We start from the raw sequence: 19573 nt of genomic DNA, 5'->3' as shown, positions 1-19573 counted from the left end.
TTGTTATTCTGGGATAGACATGTATTGTTTATCAACCATATCCTGATACAGTTGAAATTTTCTCTCATTGATTGGTCTTAATAATCCCAAAACCCCATCTTTCACAGATGAGGAACGAGGAGTTTGTGGTAATATTACAGGTTGTTGTAGTTGTACGTGAGGTGGTGGTGTGGGATATTGGTGTTGGTGGTGGTTTGGGAAATGCTGCTGTTGTAATAATTGTGGCTCTTGTTGGAATTGGTGTTGATGTGGAGGGAGCAATTGTTTAAAATTCATCAAAGGGAGAGTATTTGGGACAGTTGCTGGATAAGGAATCATAGAAGGAACTGTATTGGTTGCAACAACATCAAATGCTTGAGGCTGTTGAATAAAGGCAGGCGGTGGCTTGGGCATAGGTAAACTTGGTCGTCTATTCAAAGGAATACTTGAACGATAAGGTGGATAGTGTTGGTCATTGTAAGAAACCATCATAGTATCATCTATTGATTGTGCTCTTTGATTGGATGGTGATTGCTGGAGTTTTGGTGCTTGTGGGAAAAGAGCATTTGCTGCCGGTAATGTTGGTGGTTGCAAAGATGCATGCGTATTAGTCAATGATTTCATGAATTGAACATTCGATGGAGACACTTCGGCAATATCATTCTCTAATAAAGATTTCTTGTAATCTCGTAACACCCCATCATAACAAAAAGAACAAAAAACATTTCTTGAGTACCCTTTAGATCGTTTAACACTTAAATCATTCAAATCATTATTTTCAAATTCTAATTGAATTATTCCATTGTACAAGTCTCGTTCAAGCATTCTTTCATCGGTATATAATGAATAATTTGCAACTTCAGGGATAAAATAAATCTTCATATTGGATTTGTACCTTGGTCTAGCAATAATTTTTTTGAAAAACAAATTATTGGGTACTTCCCCGTCCTTTCCTAGACTATGCAACATTTCGTCTCCATTTTCCTCATCGTCAATTAAATTGAAATCACCAGGGGTAGCAGTTTCCAACTTTAGAATAGAGCTGCCATGGACATCATCAGTTGTCGAACGGGTTATTCTAACCAAAGTAAAGTTCTTGGTTTCAAACAATGTGTTGAGGGCAGTATCCAATGAGTTAAACGTTGGAGTAGAGTTGTTTCCCTTACTTGTAAATGATCTTATTAACTTGTTTGAATAATCATTTAAATCAACCACATTATTATTAATTAATTGCAATCCTCGAGAAATCAAAGTCTTTTCGGATACTGACAGGTTAAGATTGGTCATTTGGTTTATGCTGCTTTCATCTTTAAATAAAGTATACATTGTGCGGTCGTCTGTAAATGGTATCAAGCAATGGTACAACGAAAACAAGTTTTTCGATAAAGTCATTTTCACTTTGATGCCAGCCTTTAAAGATTTTATATGTAGTTTAGATTGTTTGGTATCAGTTTTCGTTTTCTTGGTCGAGTATTTTCTTCGAATCGCTAGTTTGACAAATTTCTTTGAGGCAAGTATGTTCTTGTTAACTTTCGATTTAGGAAGTCGATCTCTTAACCTCACTAAAGGCTTATAACTTGTCTTTGATTGTGTAGATACTTCTGATTCTGATTCTGAAATTGAAGGCAATTGTGGTGACGATTGTAACGATGATGTATGTGGTGGAGTGATTGCACCCTTAGTGGTATCTCCGTCTGAAAAATGTGCAATTGTCTTCTTGGGAGCATTCACTAAATCCTCTGAATTCAATAAATTCGATATGCCACTCATATTACTTGGATTAATTAGAATTCGAACAACAGTTGCAAAAAAATCTTAGTGTAAGGCCAAATATAATCTTTTTGTCTAATTCAAATGTAATATAAAAAAATAAAACAATAAGAAAATATGAAAGTTGAATTATAAATTTAAGGAAAAAATAAGAAACCCAATGAAAAAAAAAAAACAAAAAAAAATAAATAAATAGTTGAAGGTTCCAAAGATTAAATATGATGATCTATTCTGTGGGATTATGCTAGTTTATATAATACAGTTTTTGTTTTAAGGTAAAAAAAAAAATAATATAACCAGGCAAGGGGGAGGAAAAACCAAATTTAATAAAAATACCCAAAAAAATACTAAAACGCAAAAAAGAAAAAAAAGAAACAAGAAAGAAGAAAGAAGCCTGACATTAAAAAGACTAGATTTGAAGTGTAATGCAAATGGCAAGCCCAATTATTTTCTCAAACGGATTTCACCTAATTTGAAATTAAAGGTAATGGGAGTCACACAAAGAAATGCTTAAACAAAAAGAAAGAGAGCGACAGAGAAACAAAACTAAAAATAAAAAAATAAAAATGGGCAAGAACTACCTACCTGCTACAGGCAGTAACAATAGCAGCAAGATTTTCATTTTCATTTGCCTTCTTTTGTCTTTCTTGTTTTATGATGTTTTGTCTTTAACCGTCTGTGCACTTTAGTCTTGGGGTTAAGAAAATAATTCACTTGTCTTAGAAGAGTCTGGGCAATTTGTTGCATTTAGTGGAGGCATGTTTGCACAAGTGTGACAAATAGATTCCATGACCTAAACATACACACACCAATAAGGTGAAGAGAAGCAGCAACAACAACCAACAAACACAGCACAACCACGGGAAATCTGGAAACAATATTCACACACAGTAAATCATCTTGAAACTTCTACTCAAAAAAATTTAAACTTTAATTTGAAACTTTTTAATTTTCGCGCTTTTGCAATTTCAATTTTGTGGTTTGTATGTGTTTGTGTACTTTATTTTCCTTCTTTCTTTAGTTAATCTGGTTTGTCCCCCCCCCTCCTCCCTTCCTGTTCCCGTTTTCTTCACTTTAAATACTTTAAAAATCATCCTACTTCTTGGATGAAATGGTTGGACTACAAACAAGAAATCAATTCATTTGATACATTTTCAATCAAAGGGAAAGGTAGGGTGTTTCAATAAATCATCTCTAGCATGTTATCAACAAGATAAAGGGAAAATAAACAATTGAACAAAAAAAAAAAAAAAAAGATAAAATGAGGGAAAGTGAAGAAAAATAAAATCACAAAGAAATCGAGACTACATGAAAGTTAGACAAAATGATAATAGACCATGTTCAACTCATGCATGCAAAACGGCTTAAACATTTATTTATTATGTGAGTGAGTGTACGTGTGTGCGTGTACATGTGTATATGTGGCTAAACCATATTAGTCACCATTATTATATATTAAACTCTCGACCAAAGTTCAAAGAACTAAAATTTACAAACACTTAATCTATAAACAATCCTCAACTACTATTATGTCTAATTAAAAATACAACTTAGTCTATTCATTGCATAAAACAAGGTTAAAAATAAAAAAGGAACTTGGAATTTAAAGTAAATCGGGTGTTACATGTATTCTTTTATTTGAACCTTTTTTTGTATTGGGTCGGCCCGTAACAAAGTGACACGGTGATTACCCATAACCACCCTTTTCATTTTCTTTTCTCTCCGTCCCCACTATAAGAGACTATTGTTTTAATTTTGACCTCTTTGTTATTTTTGGCTGTCAATCTTTTAGTGCTCAACTTATTACCTACATTGTGAAATTTTAACTCCGTCGTATGACGATTCTCCACACCATGGCTTTGTTTTTTGATTTTGTTATTATAATATGGCGATTGTCAATCTGTACTACTTGACAAACAATAAGCCATGTACCAATAAATTGTCCTGTCGAACCGAGAATTTAGTCCTTTTTTTTTACTGAAACAATGGCTTTACCCATTAGCCCATTGTTATTACACTCTTTGGAATATGGTTTTTATGCACATGCAAAGGCACTGTAGGTAAAATATTATTTTTGCTTTCAAGTTTTTCAGAGTCCCAGGTAAGTGGATTAGACGGAATTACTTTTCAATCAATAAGATAGATAGAAAGATAGAAAGATATAGATCATAATAATTTCAAAAGATTTAGGTGGCTATACATGTTATTCTTATCTTTGTTCGTGTTGGTTTTCTTTTCAATTCTAACTTTACATTTGCCTCAAATGCTTGGTTTTTTTTTTTTTTTTTAGAGTTAACAACTTCATCAGCCACTAGTTAATTCTCTTCCTTTTTTTTTGGGTTTTGCAAAAAGTTCCATTAATTTGCCACAATCATAAATTTATATCAAACTTAATATTAAAAACCACACAAAAACCAAGATTTCACGTACCAACTCAATGGAGTTGGAACATTTCTAGCAAAAAAAAAAAAACGGAGTATCCCCAGCCCTTTGTTTTCATTTTTCATTTTCAGTACTTCTTGGCTTGCAGGTAATATTGGCAGATAATAATAATTCATATCAGTTTCTCCCTTTTTTTTTTTTTCAATAGCGCAAGATGTTTTTTTATCATCAATACATTGTTGTTGAGAAATTGTGAATTAAAAAGCACATTTAACTTTGCATATCGGGATTTGTATCGCAATAATTATTTATTATAACACAATATCTAATCAAGACTGAAAAATAATAAACTCTACAACAAAAACTTAGTTAACTTTGATGGCCCAAAGCTAGTACATGTTTACACGGTAATAGTTGATTAGTTTCTTTTGTCTTTTGCCATTTGTTAATTATTTTTCATTAGAAAAATTGCTATTTTTTAAAGTTCCTTATTTTCAGACTGGTAAGTTGTTGTGGTTGTTGTTATTGTTATGTTTTAAAGAGATCTTGTGTTTGTGTGATGCAGTCAAAGAAGATACTTAAATTTGTTGTACCAAAAAAAAAAAAATTATATTGCATCAATATCAGTATCAAACAGGGGAACCATTTTACATTACACAAAACTGTACAAGAAATAGTTCTAAACTACTCTAACTTTTAAGTAGTAGGCGAATTATCAACAACTATTATTTTCTTCTTCTCTTCTTTTGGAAGTTTTTTGGGCTTATGGTCTTGCAAAAGATTCTTATGGGGCAAGTTTTACAGACATGTATAACTGAAATATGCACCTCCCTCTCAACACAACAACAACAACAAGAGACTAAAAATAAAATCATGTAATTTTCCTGCTGCAAATAAAGTTGCTATTATATGTATGCACCGTGTTGCTACATTTCACGTGACTCAACTTTTTTAGTTAGTATTTTGTGAATGTAATTTCAAAATTCATTTAAGAATATCACCATTGCCATATTTATGCATACAGAAAGGAAAACAAAACAAAAAAAAAAAGAAAAGACCAATTGGTCAACAATAGTCTCCAGAGTCAAAGCCAATGAAATAAAATAGAGTTGGGTCTTTCTCCTCGTGAGTTTTGCGGATTTTGTTTTCCGCATTTGTTGGCCAAATTCCTATCATTCTCGACTCCAGATTTCTTGGATACTTTCTGAGAACTGTTTGTTTCGGTTACTTCTATTATTGGATTGGTTTCTCCCAAATAGGGATCAAATAACAAACCCTTGTTTGTTGTAGTCTCTTGCTAAGTTCTTGAAACATGAAAGGGGTGTTTGATTAATGACGTGATTATTGCAAGGTAATCTTTGGTAAATCATCCTTTGAGAAAGGGCCGCCTTAATTACATCTGGGGTGATTTCAAGAAAGTGCATAGGTCTGACCTCATATGATGGTTCAATATTTTATTGCCATAAGGGATATGTTCACGGAGAAACAATGTAAAGGTTGTAAAGGTTTATTTTAGTTTTGCATTTACCATATATATATGTGTGTGTTTGGGTCTGTTGATGAGGCGGTAAGAAGCGAGTGGTTCTGCCTTGTGTGACTTATGTCTATCATCTCGGGTAAAGTTGTCACTGGAAAGGTTTTGAATATGCAGTTGTACAACTTAGCCTTGTTTTGCCTAAGTACAGAACAAAAGGTTTATCGATCCATAATTCAATCAATTTACAAGAAGAAGAACTACACTGTTACTGTAATAGAGCAAACAGTACTGTGTATCTTATATAATAATTGACCGGTTAAAATGAAATATTATTCTTGAAACAAAAGAACGATAATCATACTTCAAAGAAAATAATTCTGCTTGTGTAACATAGCATGCTTGGAAGTGCCACTCTTATGCCTGAGCATATATAATATTATTATATAGTAACAGAATTGAGGCAGTACCATGAATAAATAAGTGTTTACCAATCCTTTGAAAAAAAAAAACAGGCAATCAAGAAAGACTAGAAAAAACGCCAGTTGAACGCCATTGCATTACATAACAGTACTTTTATTCTTCTTTTTGACGTCTCTTTTCTGATTATTCCTGTTGTACTACCATCCAGTTTGTTTTTAGGGATTTGTATTCGGGATTTAATTCGGGATTTTCTTTTTTTTCTTTTTTTATTGTCGTATATACAATGTCGATCGTGCCTGATAGAGAAAAGGGGAATATACATTGACCATCAATCAAAAGCATTAATAGGTGTATACTCGTAGTATGAAAACCGTTACAGTTTGTTCCAAAAATAAATTGCAAAATTCGCAAAAATTTTGAAACAAAAGGGATGTTTCAAAAACAGAATTTGATAGTGAAACATGAAACGAAAGAAAAAAAAAAGGGCTAGACCAAATCGAACATTGGCCCAATAACACAGACAATCGCCAACAATAACAAGTGATGCATTTATAAGCCATGGTTGAGGTACAACAACAACAACAGCACCTCATTTTTCATCACTTTAACAATCAACTTTCTGGTTTATTTTCTGATTTAATTTGTTTCAAGATGTTCGTTTGTCTACAAAGCTTCTTTTACACTTCCTATCCACCCCCTTTCCACCCAAACAAACTAGAAAGTTTTTTGTTGGGCTTAGTCTCTATTTTTAGTTTTCCGAGGAAAGTGCCCAGTTGAAACTTTTGTGGTAAAAAACGGTTGCACGGAGTCTGATTAGTTGGTCTGTAATTCTTTCTTTCTTGTTTTTTTGCTTGCCTTCTTATCTGAAGATTCACATTAGATAACTCATACTTGTTGTTCATGTTCTATTTGAATTGAACTGGTGGCACTCTATCGTACTACCCCCTTTTCTTCTATCCTGATTGAACGCCCCCTCCCCCCCACATTCTCATAGTGATTCGGAGTGAAAAAAAAGTTTTTTCTTTATTATCTCAACACAGCAAAAGCACAAAGTTATCCTTTAACTAAATTTCATTGGATATGAGGCTTGGAAAATTTCAAGACCTCCCTATCTTCTAATTTTTGTGGCTACTGTGATATGATTGGGGTGAAGAAAAACCGATGGATGGAGGGGGATTTTCCTTTAATTTGATTTAGTTTAGTTCTATATAATTATAATTTAGTTATTGCAGTCAAAAATTTATGATGTCAATAAAGTTGCAGAAAATTGTTATAGACCATGCTTTGTGTATTTTCTGGTTTTTTTCAACTAAATTTTTTTTTTTCTTTCTTCATAACCTTCAATACAAATTATAGCGATGGCTACATAATTATCATGCCATTTATCTAAAAAGAACAAATGGTAGAAAAAGGGTGAATGTTATGCAGCTTCGATATATAATACTTTGTTTGCTTGCTTGATTGGTGCGTCTACAGAATGGATATTCATACCTTTTTCTTTTTCGAAAAGTTATCCCGTCACCAATATTATAATTTATTGGAGTGCTGACTAAGCGGTTAGTAGTTAGTTTGACTTTTATCCTTTTATCTTTTTCCTTTTGGTTATCGTAACCTATCAGAACCACAAAAATAAACAGAAGTTTCACTGGCGTATATTCTTATCTGAGTATTTGTATCTGTACCTCTCTGTCTGTGTGTATAAAATTTCTAAAGAAAAGAGATAACAGGGTTTCCCTTCACTTTCATTGAATTGGTTACACTAAAGGGCTGAATTGTATGGAACCGACTATGAACTAGAGATTGGTTAATACTACAAACAACACTTTTGAGTAGCTCTTAAGTTCAATTTGTTGCAAAAACTGTTTAGTAATATAACCCCAATAGATCTTATTCTACGATGTAACTGTTAAAGCTGAACGTATAAACATATCCATCTACTCTAGTAAAGCATATTAGTTAGTTATAAATATTCATGTAAGTTCTTCTACGGATGCAAGCTCACTTATGGTTGTTTTATAAGTTCCAGGTCTATTCAATTTAACATATTTTTTGTTTCTTTTGTGGGTAATTTTATTGGTGGTCCTTAGACTTCTTTATTATTACTTTTGATCGTGCATGTACCAATTCTATTTTTTCAGTTCAAATTAACTATCCATTCTATTCAAACTCTCACTTCGCTCAAGCTTTTTCTCATCTATATTTGCTTACATACTCAAACTCTGGGGTGTGTCTTTTCTCTAAATGAAGCCTCTCCAATGCATCAGTAACCCTGGGCTTGTTCCTCTCTTTCAACGGACTCCTTGGATTGACCTCCTCAAGTGCCCTTGGCCCATGCGGTTTCCTTTCCATTCTCCTCCTAACCTCCTGCTCGACCACCATATTAAACTCTCTCTGGTACTCCATCCTAATTTCTTTTGACTCCATTTCTATTGCCTGTTTCCTCATCTCAAACTCCTCATCCAAAAATCTCTCCCTCTTGGTCAACTCTTGCTTATACTCATCCAACTCCCTACTTGTCTCTTTCAACTCCTTGCTCCTTTTCAACAACTGCTTCTTATATTCCTCTAAATTCTCCTCCATCTCCTTCAACTCCATCTCCTTCCTCAAAAACCTTACTGCCAACGAATTAATCAAGTCAAAACACGTAGGCCGTTCCTCCGGATCCACCGTTATGCACAGCCGAATAAGTGTCCGCAACTGCAGCGAATAGCAGTCCGGTACATCCTCAATAACCCCACGCTTAATCTTTGCCTGTAACTGTAAATGACTCTTTGCCTTGAATGGTGGCTCCAAAGTGCACAACTCATACAACACACACCCTAACGACCAAATATCACACACCGGCGAGTACGGATCATCCAACAATACCTCGGGCGACATATAATACGGAGTCCCCACATATGTCTTGGCAAAATCATTCCCACTAAGCATCTTTGCCAACCCGAAATCCCCCAACTTGATACATGTCCCCACAAATATATTATCAGGCTTAATATCCCGATGTATAATGGTATTGGTATACTTTGGCTCCTGGGCCGTCTTAAACAAATCCACCTTCTCAGCATTAATGCCATAATGACATCGGTATAACCCCAACAACACCTGTACAAGCACCTGCCACACAAACTCTTCAGGGATCCGGCTCTTGCTGCCCTTAAAATTCTTAATAACCCTTGCCAAGTCCCCGCCTTCGCAATACTCCATATAGATATGTATCATCTTCTTCTCCGGTATATGATCATGTCGGTAGTACTTGACAATATGTGGATGATCCAACTCTCGAAGAATCCGCAACTCTGATATAATGTGGTTTCTCTCTTGGCTCGTCATAGACGTATATTCAATTTCTTTTCGTACTAATATCTGCCCATCCTTATGACGCACTCGTCGTACGGTACCAAATGATCCTTTTCCTATAACTTCAAGCGATTCATATTCATCACTAATTGACATGTTTGGGGAGTTGGGGAAGAAAAAAATGTGTCCTGTGTGTATTGTTTTTTTTTTTTGTTTGTTTTGTTGTCTAATTTGGAAAGAGCCTCCCTCCCTCACTGGCTCCTCTTTTTTTTTTTTTTTCTTCTGGTCATACATATACATAAAGCTTCACTTAGAGCTGATTCTGAATTACAATTATATATTTAGTTATTCAGGTAACACTATAAAAGGAACGAATTCCAAAAGTAAAAGAAACTTCAGCTTTTTTTCCTTTATTCACTCTCACTCTCTCTATTTAACCTTATTCTATATCATTGGTGTTTCCTCTAATTTTGTTCGTCAATTATCTTATCGATATCTTCGACTTCTTGTAACTTGAAATCTTGAGCAAGACTAATTTTTTGTTTATTTTCATCAGCTTTAAGTAATCTGGCTAATTTAGCTTGTGGCCCCCATCCATTAACTGGAGCATTCAATTGAAATGGTAACAACCAATTGGTTATACTGTTGAAATTATCTGAAAGTTGAGAAATTTCATGAATTAAATCTTCAATACAAATCAATCCTAAATCATTACCAAATTTATCTTCAACTAATTGATTATTATCCAATTTTATAATTTTTTGTTTAATTTCAGGTTCTGATTCTGTTCCTTCCAGTGAAGCATTTTCTTGTTCATTTGTGTTTATAGTCTGTTCTTCATCAGGAACCATTATTCTGGCTCTTTTTTGAAATAATTTTCGTATTGATGTTAATGATGGTTGTCCAACAAGTACATAAGGTGCAATAAATTTCAATGAATCCATGGTTTGAGAATCGGCTTTAACAAATGCACCAGTATTCACATTAGTTAATTTCAAATTTTGTAAAATTTTGTACACTTTAGATGGAAGTTTCAATCCTTTTGTATGATTTGGAATTCTAATAAGAAATAATAGTTTAGCATCACCAGCGTTTGTCACTGGTTGTTGTTTTTCTTGTTCTTGTGGTTGCTTTTGCTTTTGTTTTTTAATCAAACTCTTGATTCTCTTCCTTTCTAATTCATTTGATTTATGATTACTAACTAATGTTTCAGCACGGATGAATTTATTTTGATTCCTCTTCTTCAATTTATTCTTGAGGAGTTGTCTTTCACGGATTTGTTCTTGCTTTTCAAATCTTTTTCTATCGGCATTTTTTCTTTTACGTAAAAGAACTTCAGGGTTTGAATTCAATATAGCCATTTTGAATCTTATTTGTAAATGAATATAATGTTATTGAATAAACAGAAGAGTACTAAGATGACATCTGAATTTTTTTTTTTTTTCTTATTAAAATATTTAGTCTGCGATGAGGAGTAACAAATCAAATGGTCGTGTGAAATTGCTCAAACACTGGATATGAATATCTTTTTGGTTGCCAAATGCATGTTTTCATTCTCTTCGTATGACTAACCAATTACAGTTGATATTCTTTATTTCTCCATGGACATTAAATCATAGCCCAACATTTTTTATGTCTATGATTAGAAAGGATAACTAGTTTAAACCCTGATTCATAATAAACTTTGAGCACTCTTATATAAGGCGAAATATTCTTACATAGTAAACCGCTTTTTTGACCCCCTTGCATGCTTTTTTTTAAAGTACTTCCATTGTGATGACAAGTCTGAATATTTAATGATCCTGATCGAAATCCAATGTTTGTGTTTTCTATTACTCGTAGACAATTTAACTTTCAAATACTAAAGGGGCTATTCATCCGGAAACATTAGTAACCTAAAATTTCTACAAGAAATTTTCATAAATTTCAGAGAAAAAGTTTTCAACAACCTTGTTCATGTTTTTCAACAATTCAATGATATGAAGATTTCTAAGATGGTGGAACTCATTTGAATAAAAATCAAAAGAAACTTAACTTTCCGATCTTTAATTTTGTTTGTAGTTACTCCGCCTCCCTTCTTACTCATACCCAAAGCAATATTTGGATTGGAAATGTCCGTGACATTTCACATCATTCCAGTAGCGATAAATTAACCAACTTTATTATTTTTTCTATTTTATACGATTTAAGGTTGAATATATGCTCATCAATAGTTCTTGGAATAATAGTTAGTAGTAGAGTGAAAAAAAAATCGGAAACAAAAGGATATTTCTTTTCAACTTAACCTTATAATTCTATCTGGAATAAACTTGAACAAATTTCTATTGGGAGTGTTGAGTAAAAAATAGACAATTATTTAGAAATCAGTTACAGCAAATCGTTTGAAGCCAGGTATACGTTCATTTCGAGATATTTGATAACATCTTCGTATTTGCATATTTTTTTTTAGTTCGTGCTGCTGCTGCTGCAAAAAAAAAAGAATGAAACAAAGCATAATGGCAGAAAAGGTACTAGCAACATTAAACCTATGTGGCTATTACCCCTAACTTAGCATAGATGGATTAAAGCCACTCAAAAACAAAGCTTTGAATGCAATATCTACCCACATACATACATCTTTGACAAACTCCGAACAATAATTGGTGTGTCATTTTTTTTTTTTTTAATTGCTGCATGTTTTTGATTAGTGCAGTTGGGTAGTAGAGTACTACCAGATTTCGATTTGTGTTTTACGCAATTACATTAACAACCATCTATTATACACTAGATTAATATCCATATTGTCATCCACTTTCGTTTATAACCATTGATGCATCTTGTTTCATGTATCTTTTTAAGTTAATGAAAATAAATAAACAAAAAATTGAGTTTGTTCTTGTTCTTGGTTTTCGATTCTATTTCTGGTTTTTATTGTTGTGATTTCAATTATATCAGTAGCGGTACTTTATAATTAGGGTTAAATTATACATCTGAATACGTGAAGCAATGACTAATAAAAAGATGTAAATCGGCATATATAGATTCAAAACAAGGAATGACCATGTTTCAACCGATTAGACTCAAACATGACCCTCCTCTCTCTCTCTCCTTTTTCTTAAAGCAATATGTTACAAAACACGTAATTGTGGTGATATTCACATTCATCAGTGTTTACTATTTTCCACCAATATAACAACAATACAAATACACAAGATGATTGTGTATTCTTTTTCTGTTATACAAACTCTATCAAATCAACCGGTAAATAAAGTTGTTAGAATTATCCACTTGCAACTTTTTCCATTATATAAAAAAAAAAAAACTGCCAGTCTACTCTTTTTCCTTTTACTTTCCTCTTCCTCTTGGTGAAACTTTTAATCTTTCTTACTTTTGTTCTTTTTCTATTCTCCACAACTTGTTCTTATCCTTCAGTTGTATAAACTTTAAGAAGATATTAATTCTAATTGGGTATTAACTTTCAATTCAATTGACAACCACCGTGATTCTAAAGACTTTCATTTGCAAATACGATTGAAAAAACTCCAAATTAGCATTTCCAGCTACGCTTGCATAATATTTGATCTTTCGAATCGAAGGGTCTAGTATTGACATTAAAGATTCAATTTAAATTCTACCAACAGTTATCTAATTGGTGTTGTTTAACGTGGGTAGCTGTCTACACAAGTGCCAATTAAAAGTAAGAATAGATACGACAACAGCCCTTAACAAGAACCAAGATAGATTAGAAAAAGAGAGTCATCAATTTCACACACCAATTAAGCATACATTTATTTGGAATACTAACAATCGAGAAGGGAAGAGACAGCGAAACCAAAAGCAGCAGAAGAAAAGGAAGTTCAATTACATTGCCTAATTTGATACTTAATAATATTTGATCTGTCCCCCAAATCTTTTTTTTTTGCTTTTATTTGTTTGACCATTTTTATATAACAAACAATAAAGTATATATCACCATTCAACATTTTGATTACTTTATATATACACAAATAACAACAAAAATAGCCCACAACTACAATATCCCTAAGCATCTTTGAATTCTTTCATCAGTTAATTTTAAAGTTAACATCACTACAATAATTTTTCATTTGGCATTATTGCTTGTTTTCTTAACAGAAATATTGTATTCAACTACGTGTGTTTCAAGAATTAATAGCATTGTTCTAGTGTTTCTAAAAAAACAAAGTTCAACTACACCCCCTTCACCACTACCACCTACTTCCCCCCTTTTTGCAATATTTACTCTTGCCGAATTGTATCATTATATATTTCCTACCGTTTATCCTTTGAAAGAAGAAAGAATTTTTACAGACGAGTTCTTCTATTTTTATATTCTTTGGTTTCTTTTTGCCAATTTCACTATTTTCAAGGATCATATCATATCATTATATTTATATATATTTTTTTTTACTTTTATTGACTATAACACTATTTGAATTCAAACCAAGAGGGTAAACTTGTTAAATACAAATTTCTTTTCGATTTATAATATTATTACTCAATTGTTTTCAGGCTTTGATTATTGATAATAAAGTATATTCAATCATTAAGACACAACCACTGATATTTCTTTTCAAATTGGGTGTTTTCTTTGAAATAACCTAGACATCTATTTTCAACCAATATTAGAACATTTGAATATTTTTTAATTATTTTAATTCCTCAATACCCTTGAAATCATTTAATTTTTTTAATTTATTTAGTATTATTATTATTATTATTATCTGGAACACGATTAGGCTTTTTTTTGGATTTCTTCAATCAAAGACTTGAATAGTGATATTCTTTGTGTATTTTTTGCATTACAATATCCGCGACGTCTTTTGTTTTTTTCCCTTTCCTTTTTTTCTTTTTCCCACTTTGAATTCCAGATCAAACCAAATCAAATTAAATCAAATCAGAACTAAAAAAGAAAAAAAAAAAAAAAAGAAAAATTAACTAACCCTTTACTATTTGGAATTTCCTTAAAATCATTTTAACTCTATTGGGTGGCTTCATTTATGAAATTTTATTCATGTTTAAACAAATACAAACTAAATTCAGAGCATCTTTAAAAGTTTTCCGTTTGCAGTAAAGAGAGAATTATCTAATATTGCACCATAAAATTCCACATGAGCTCGAATCAGACACCTCAAAATCGAAATAGAGGTGGCGATGATTCATATAATCCACGACTACAGCAACAGCTGTCACAAATACCATCCAATGAACCAGAGCAGGGCTCGAATAGAGATTTAGATCAGAGCCAAGAGCAAAAACAGGACCGTGAGCACCAACAGGCGCAGCAGGAGCAGCAGCAACAGCATCAGCAACAGCATCAGCAACATCAGTTTCAACAGTCAAACTTGACACCTTCAACAACTGCTTTTCCAAGTTCAACATCAATACCCATTTTTGCAAAGGAAGAACAGGGATACCCTAATCAATTTAGTTCTCCACAGAGTAGTTACCGAAAGATGGGAAATTTTACTCAAACTTCAAATGCACAATTTCTTAACGAACCACAGACAACCTATGCCACTAATTATCAAGAGAATGTACCTCTGCAGTCACAGTTCCAATTTGATTATTCGGGTTCTTATGTTGGACGGTCACAGACACAGCCTCAAACATATCAGCCACAACCACAATCATATCAACAACTACCTCATTATTCACTGTCATCAGTAACCCTGCTACCCCCTACTTATCAAGCTTTCCATTCAATGCAAGAGGCATCTTCTGGACACGATGATTCTTCAACCACTATTACTTCACCACAAAAAAGGAAAAAACAAAGACGACTGGAATCCGTAACATCAAGCACAGGCGAAAACGAATTAAAACAATTAGCAATACGATCGTCTCATATACCACTTTCAGAATTAGCACAAAAGGTAAAACAATTGGAGAATGATAATACCACTACCAACGTTAGTTTAGAACAATCAAAATTGAAGGAAAATAAAGAAACTCAACGACAGTTGTTTGGGATGGTGTGGCTATTAAATTCGTGTGACTTGGCCCCAACTGCTGTTATCCCTCGAAATAGAATATACGCCAGATATGTACAAGTATGTGCTGACAACAGTTTAGCGCCAGTTTCACCAGCCAGCTTTGGGAAGCTAGTAAAGATATTATATCCAAACATCACAACAAGAAGATTGGGTATGCGAGGACAATCGAAATATCATTATTGTGGCATTAAATTAACTGGTGATGAAAACATGCAGCTGCAACTATTGAGCTTCCAACAGAAACAAAAGCACCAAAGTCAGGAACAGTATAAACAACACGAGCAAGTAGGATCGAGCACATCACTGGCTGGACTCACTGGTCACCAATCACCAACGTCGTCCTGTAACTCATCAGTTTCGTATGAGGAATCACCAGGACCTATATCGAGGCCCCACACTCCGTCATTTTCTCCAATAAATACACCAACAATATTACTGTCAAAATCTTTGAATGATCAACTTCCACTGGTTCTGCACATGAAATTTATTCCCAATTTGTTTCATTTGCTAAATAGTAATGTGGCACCGAGCTCTAATCCCCACGAGCCAATACAGTTACCCTCGATCTATCCATATTTATCAAAAGGTGCCGATTATGATATTGCCGATACATTATATTCTTTGTATAAAGTCCATGTGAATTCGCTTTTTGAAGCACTTCGATATATGCAGTTGAAAAAGCTATTTTCCAGCTTTAACACATTTAATAATATATTGACTGCACCTGTTTTGAAACTTTACACAACGGACTGTATAGCAGAATGGGTAATGAAATGTGATTTGATCATGTATAAGAAAATGATCCGAATGTTGAGTAAGCTACAATTGCAACTTTTGATACCACAAGAGCAGTTATTCCAATTGAAGCAAATTGCCGATGGATATATAAAAACTTTATCTACTTCGTTAATCAATTCTAAAGTATCACCAAATTTTGTTATGATGAAATTGAAGTTGGCGAAACATTTCGTTAATTTGTTGAATAGATTAATTAAAGTTATTGAGACTGGGCAACCAGCATCTAGAATATTGAATGACGATAATGAAAAGAATGCCATGACCCAGGATTGGATGAAATTAGATGTTCATGGAATAATTTGTCGTGAGATGCCCTGTAGTGATAGCAATATTGACACGTTAACCTATATCTTAACTGGTGAGGTTGTTAACTTGATAAAAGTGAAATTGGACAATGAACAATCCCCAACCATGAATGATTTTGCAAATTATATTTCCAATTTACCTTCAAGATTTCCTGAAGTGAACACAAGACTATTTTTGTTATTAGCATCAAACTTGTTAACCACTTGCTTAAGGGAAATCAGCTTACTGGGCGGAGAAGGTTTTGGGGCTTGGTGGATTGTTAGATGTTGGATAGATGAATATTTGGCTTGGTCTTTTGAAGTTGGTGGGTTTTTCCAAGAAGACTTGCAAGACATTGTAGCTCAGCAACAATTAAATGTCCAACTACCTCCGTCATCATCATTATCCCAAACCCAACAACAGAATCCAGTTATACAAGAAGAGACAGGCACACAGGAAGAATCGTTGGGTAACATTGACTTATTAGAGACATCATTTGATTTTGACACAAAGGTATCTCAACAATATCAACAACCAAGTCATACCGAATCTCTATTGAATTTTGAAACAAATATTGATAATTTATTAAATTGAAAATAAAAGGAAAACGATCAAAAAATAATAAGAATTTACCCAAAAAAAAAAAGAAAAGGAAAATCGATTATTATAAAATAAAATACAATCAACAAATCAAATCAAAACAAGACAAGACAAATCAATACAAATCAAAACAAAACAAAACAAAAGGAAATTTAAGGTTAATATATATAAATATAAATGGGTGGGTAAGTTTTTTTTTTAAGTGGAATTAATTTATAGAGATTTGAAATATATATGTATTATAGAATTTATTAGTATCTTTAATGAATTTGAATAATTATTTAGGAATTGTTCATTCTATTTGATCCTTGGTTCTATCAGGTTTAATAATCAAATTTCTTTTTTCTTGTTATTAAATATATCAAATATGCTAGATGTTTTGTATTAATGTTATATGACATGATTATAATATACATATATATATATATATATAAACAATAGAATTGCATTACAATATTTCTGGATCTAAGTTCGATGCATTTGACGAATCACAAAATTCTAGTTTGTAAATTTTTTGAAATCAAATAATAATAATAATAAACCAAAAAAAAAAAAAAAAAAATATCAATTTGGTTGCAAATCCTTTTTCGTCTAAGACATTCAACCTCCCAAAAACACTCCAATGTCCACACAAACAGATATATTGATCACATATCAACTAACTTCTAATACCATTGAATCTTTAAAATCTGTCGATGAATCCGAATATTGGAAACGAAAACTCATTGAATTGTTATTAACAAGATCAATCCACATTTTCCCCAATGATGAAAACTCTACACAAACAGTTTACGACCAAATCTCAAACAATAGGATCTCCATTTTTGGACAAAAAGACCATCCTGGTAAACGAGGTATTCAAACTAAAAGCTATACAATTTCAGGATCAGTATTGTTGACAATTAATCCCTTGGCGGCTTATTATCATGATCGTGCAAAACAGCCAGAATTTATTGTAAAATTTGAAACAGTTCTACATCCTTACATTACAAACTATATAAAGACATTAAATCAATATGAAAAGGGATTAACTTATCTCATTATTAGAGTTTTTCTTGCATATCTATTTGATGATGATTTTCATAGAAAAATTCCTAACTTGTGTACACATCAGAAGGAAATCAGATTTGATATGGGAAAACGTCATTTTTCTGATAAACTCAAGACCGGAATTGTATCTAGTATTAAAGACTTTTTGATGGATCATGAAATTGGACTTACCTTGTTTAAGAAAAACCTCATCAAAGTATCAAAGAAAAATTGGAAGTTTATTGATGATTTGATTACCATAGTGTTTATTAACTACTTTACTTTATTCAATTATCAAAGACAAGAACTAGGAATCGCCCTAGATCCGGATTTTGCCTTAATAAATCATAGCTGTATTCCAAATTGTTGTCAAATCACCAATGATTGTAATGAGTTCCAAATTGTCAGTACATTGCCAATAAACAATGGAGAAGAATTAACTGTGACATATGTCACATTAGGAATGCCACGAGAAATTCGACAGTTTGAATTATTCTCCCAATTCTACTTCCGATGTCTGTGTAGTCTATGTGTGCTTGACTATGATCCATTTTTCTGTATCCAATGCAATAAATGTGGCAATAAAGTGAAATCACCATCTTTCAAACTAATTTTAACGTCACCAAATTTGATCATGAGACAACATTTGTGTACTATCTGTTTGAACAATTTAAATCAATCAATTTACCCCAAAAATATCAAAATACGAAATTTCTTCATGTCCTTAGTAATATTTTCTAGCAATGGTTTATCATTTAACGATCAAGATTATTATCGGTATTTAAGCAAAGAGTTTGTCAGTTATATTGAAAGATTCACACTGCAGGAATTAATCAGAATGTTAGTTGATGGTATGCACCAATTTGAAATCCCAGAAACACGCACTAACCTTGTTAAGGAATTATTGGATGTCGTAATTCAAGATAAAGCTTTCCCCTTGTACTCATTCCCATTTAGTATTATTATTCGAGAACTAGACTTGGCAGATAGTAACAAAGATGTCAAATCTCTGAAGGGCGCAATTGGTAGATTAAGAATCAAATTACAACGACTATTTGGAGTGGATATTCCTTCAGACTTGTCATCAATGTTGGCATTTGACAATTGTTTGTTTTTCGATGTGGCTGAACTTTTATTTGAAATTATAAGGTTCATCATTAACTCAGATCTCGAACCAAAAACTGATTCTATATTAGGTTTGTTTAATGGGAACAGTTTGGGTGTATTTTGTCAATGTGCCTTTTTTTTTTACAAACAAGTAAAATCAATCTTCACGGTAGAAGAAATAGAAGATAAGTTGATTAAAATAATGGAGATTTATGATTCGTGGGTGTTGAATCATAAACTTACATTATCAGAATGTTTGAAGTTTATATTTGACCTTGCTAAACTAAACAATATTGTTATTAATGACGATAAAATCTCTGTGAAAGATGCCATGGGTAATTTTGTTCATTTTAGAATGGATAGAGATGATTTTATATGATTTAATTATAAGAAAACTTGCAAAAAACTAATGTGCATCTCATACTCTTTGTAAATT

General features: G+C 32.6%; 5 protein-coding genes across 5 annotated transcripts; 2 read left to right on the top strand and 3 right to left on the bottom strand. All coding sequences in view use genetic code 12, as the record gives it.

The window, feature by feature from the left end:
• Positions 1-3: 3 nt before the first annotated feature.
• Positions 4-1749, bottom strand: CD36_31660 (conserved hypothetical protein; the record flags this gene model as incomplete). The annotated part of the gene is made up of 1 exon (XM_002422097.1): positions 4-1749. One exon carries the CDS (start codon positions 1747-1749, stop codon positions 4-6), a length of 1746 nt encoding a protein of 581 aa, XP_002422142.1.
• A 6469-nt stretch (positions 1750-8218) lies between these two features.
• Positions 8219-9625, bottom strand: CD36_31650 (serine/threonine-protein kinase, putative; the record flags this gene model as incomplete). The annotated part of the gene is made up of 1 exon (XM_002422096.1): positions 8219-9625. The coding sequence occupies one exon, from the start codon at positions 9623-9625 to the stop codon at positions 8219-8221; it is 1407 nt and encodes a 468-aa protein (XP_002422141.1).
• Positions 9626-9789: 164 nt separating this feature from the next.
• CD36_31630 (ribosome biogenesis protein, putative) lies at positions 9790-10686 on the bottom strand (the record flags this gene model as incomplete). The annotated part of the gene is made up of 1 exon (XM_002422095.1): positions 9790-10686. The coding sequence occupies one exon, from the start codon at positions 10684-10686 to the stop codon at positions 9790-9792; it is 897 nt and encodes a 298-aa protein (XP_002422140.1).
• A 3747-nt stretch (positions 10687-14433) lies between these two features.
• CD36_31600 (RFX-like DNA-binding protein, putative) lies at positions 14434-16995 on the top strand (the record flags this gene model as incomplete). Its single annotated transcript, XM_002422094.1, has 1 exon — positions 14434-16995. The coding sequence occupies one exon, from the start codon at positions 14434-14436 to the stop codon at positions 16993-16995; it is 2562 nt and encodes an 853-aa protein (XP_002422139.1).
• Positions 16996-17623: 628 nt separating this feature from the next.
• Positions 17624-19516, top strand: CD36_31580 (conserved hypothetical protein; the record flags this gene model as incomplete). The annotated part of the gene is made up of 1 exon (XM_002422093.1): positions 17624-19516. The coding sequence occupies one exon, from the start codon at positions 17624-17626 to the stop codon at positions 19514-19516; it is 1893 nt and encodes a 630-aa protein (XP_002422138.1).
• Positions 19517-19573: the final 57 nt, after the last annotated feature.

Source organism: Candida dubliniensis, chromosome R (assembly GCF_000026945.1).
Source record: "Candida dubliniensis CD36 chromosome R, complete sequence".
Classification (NCBI taxonomy): domain Eukaryota; kingdom Fungi; phylum Ascomycota; class Pichiomycetes; order Serinales; family Debaryomycetaceae; genus Candida; species Candida dubliniensis.
Note: the sequence above shows the minus strand (reverse complement) of the source record. Positions and strands in the feature narration are given on the sequence as shown.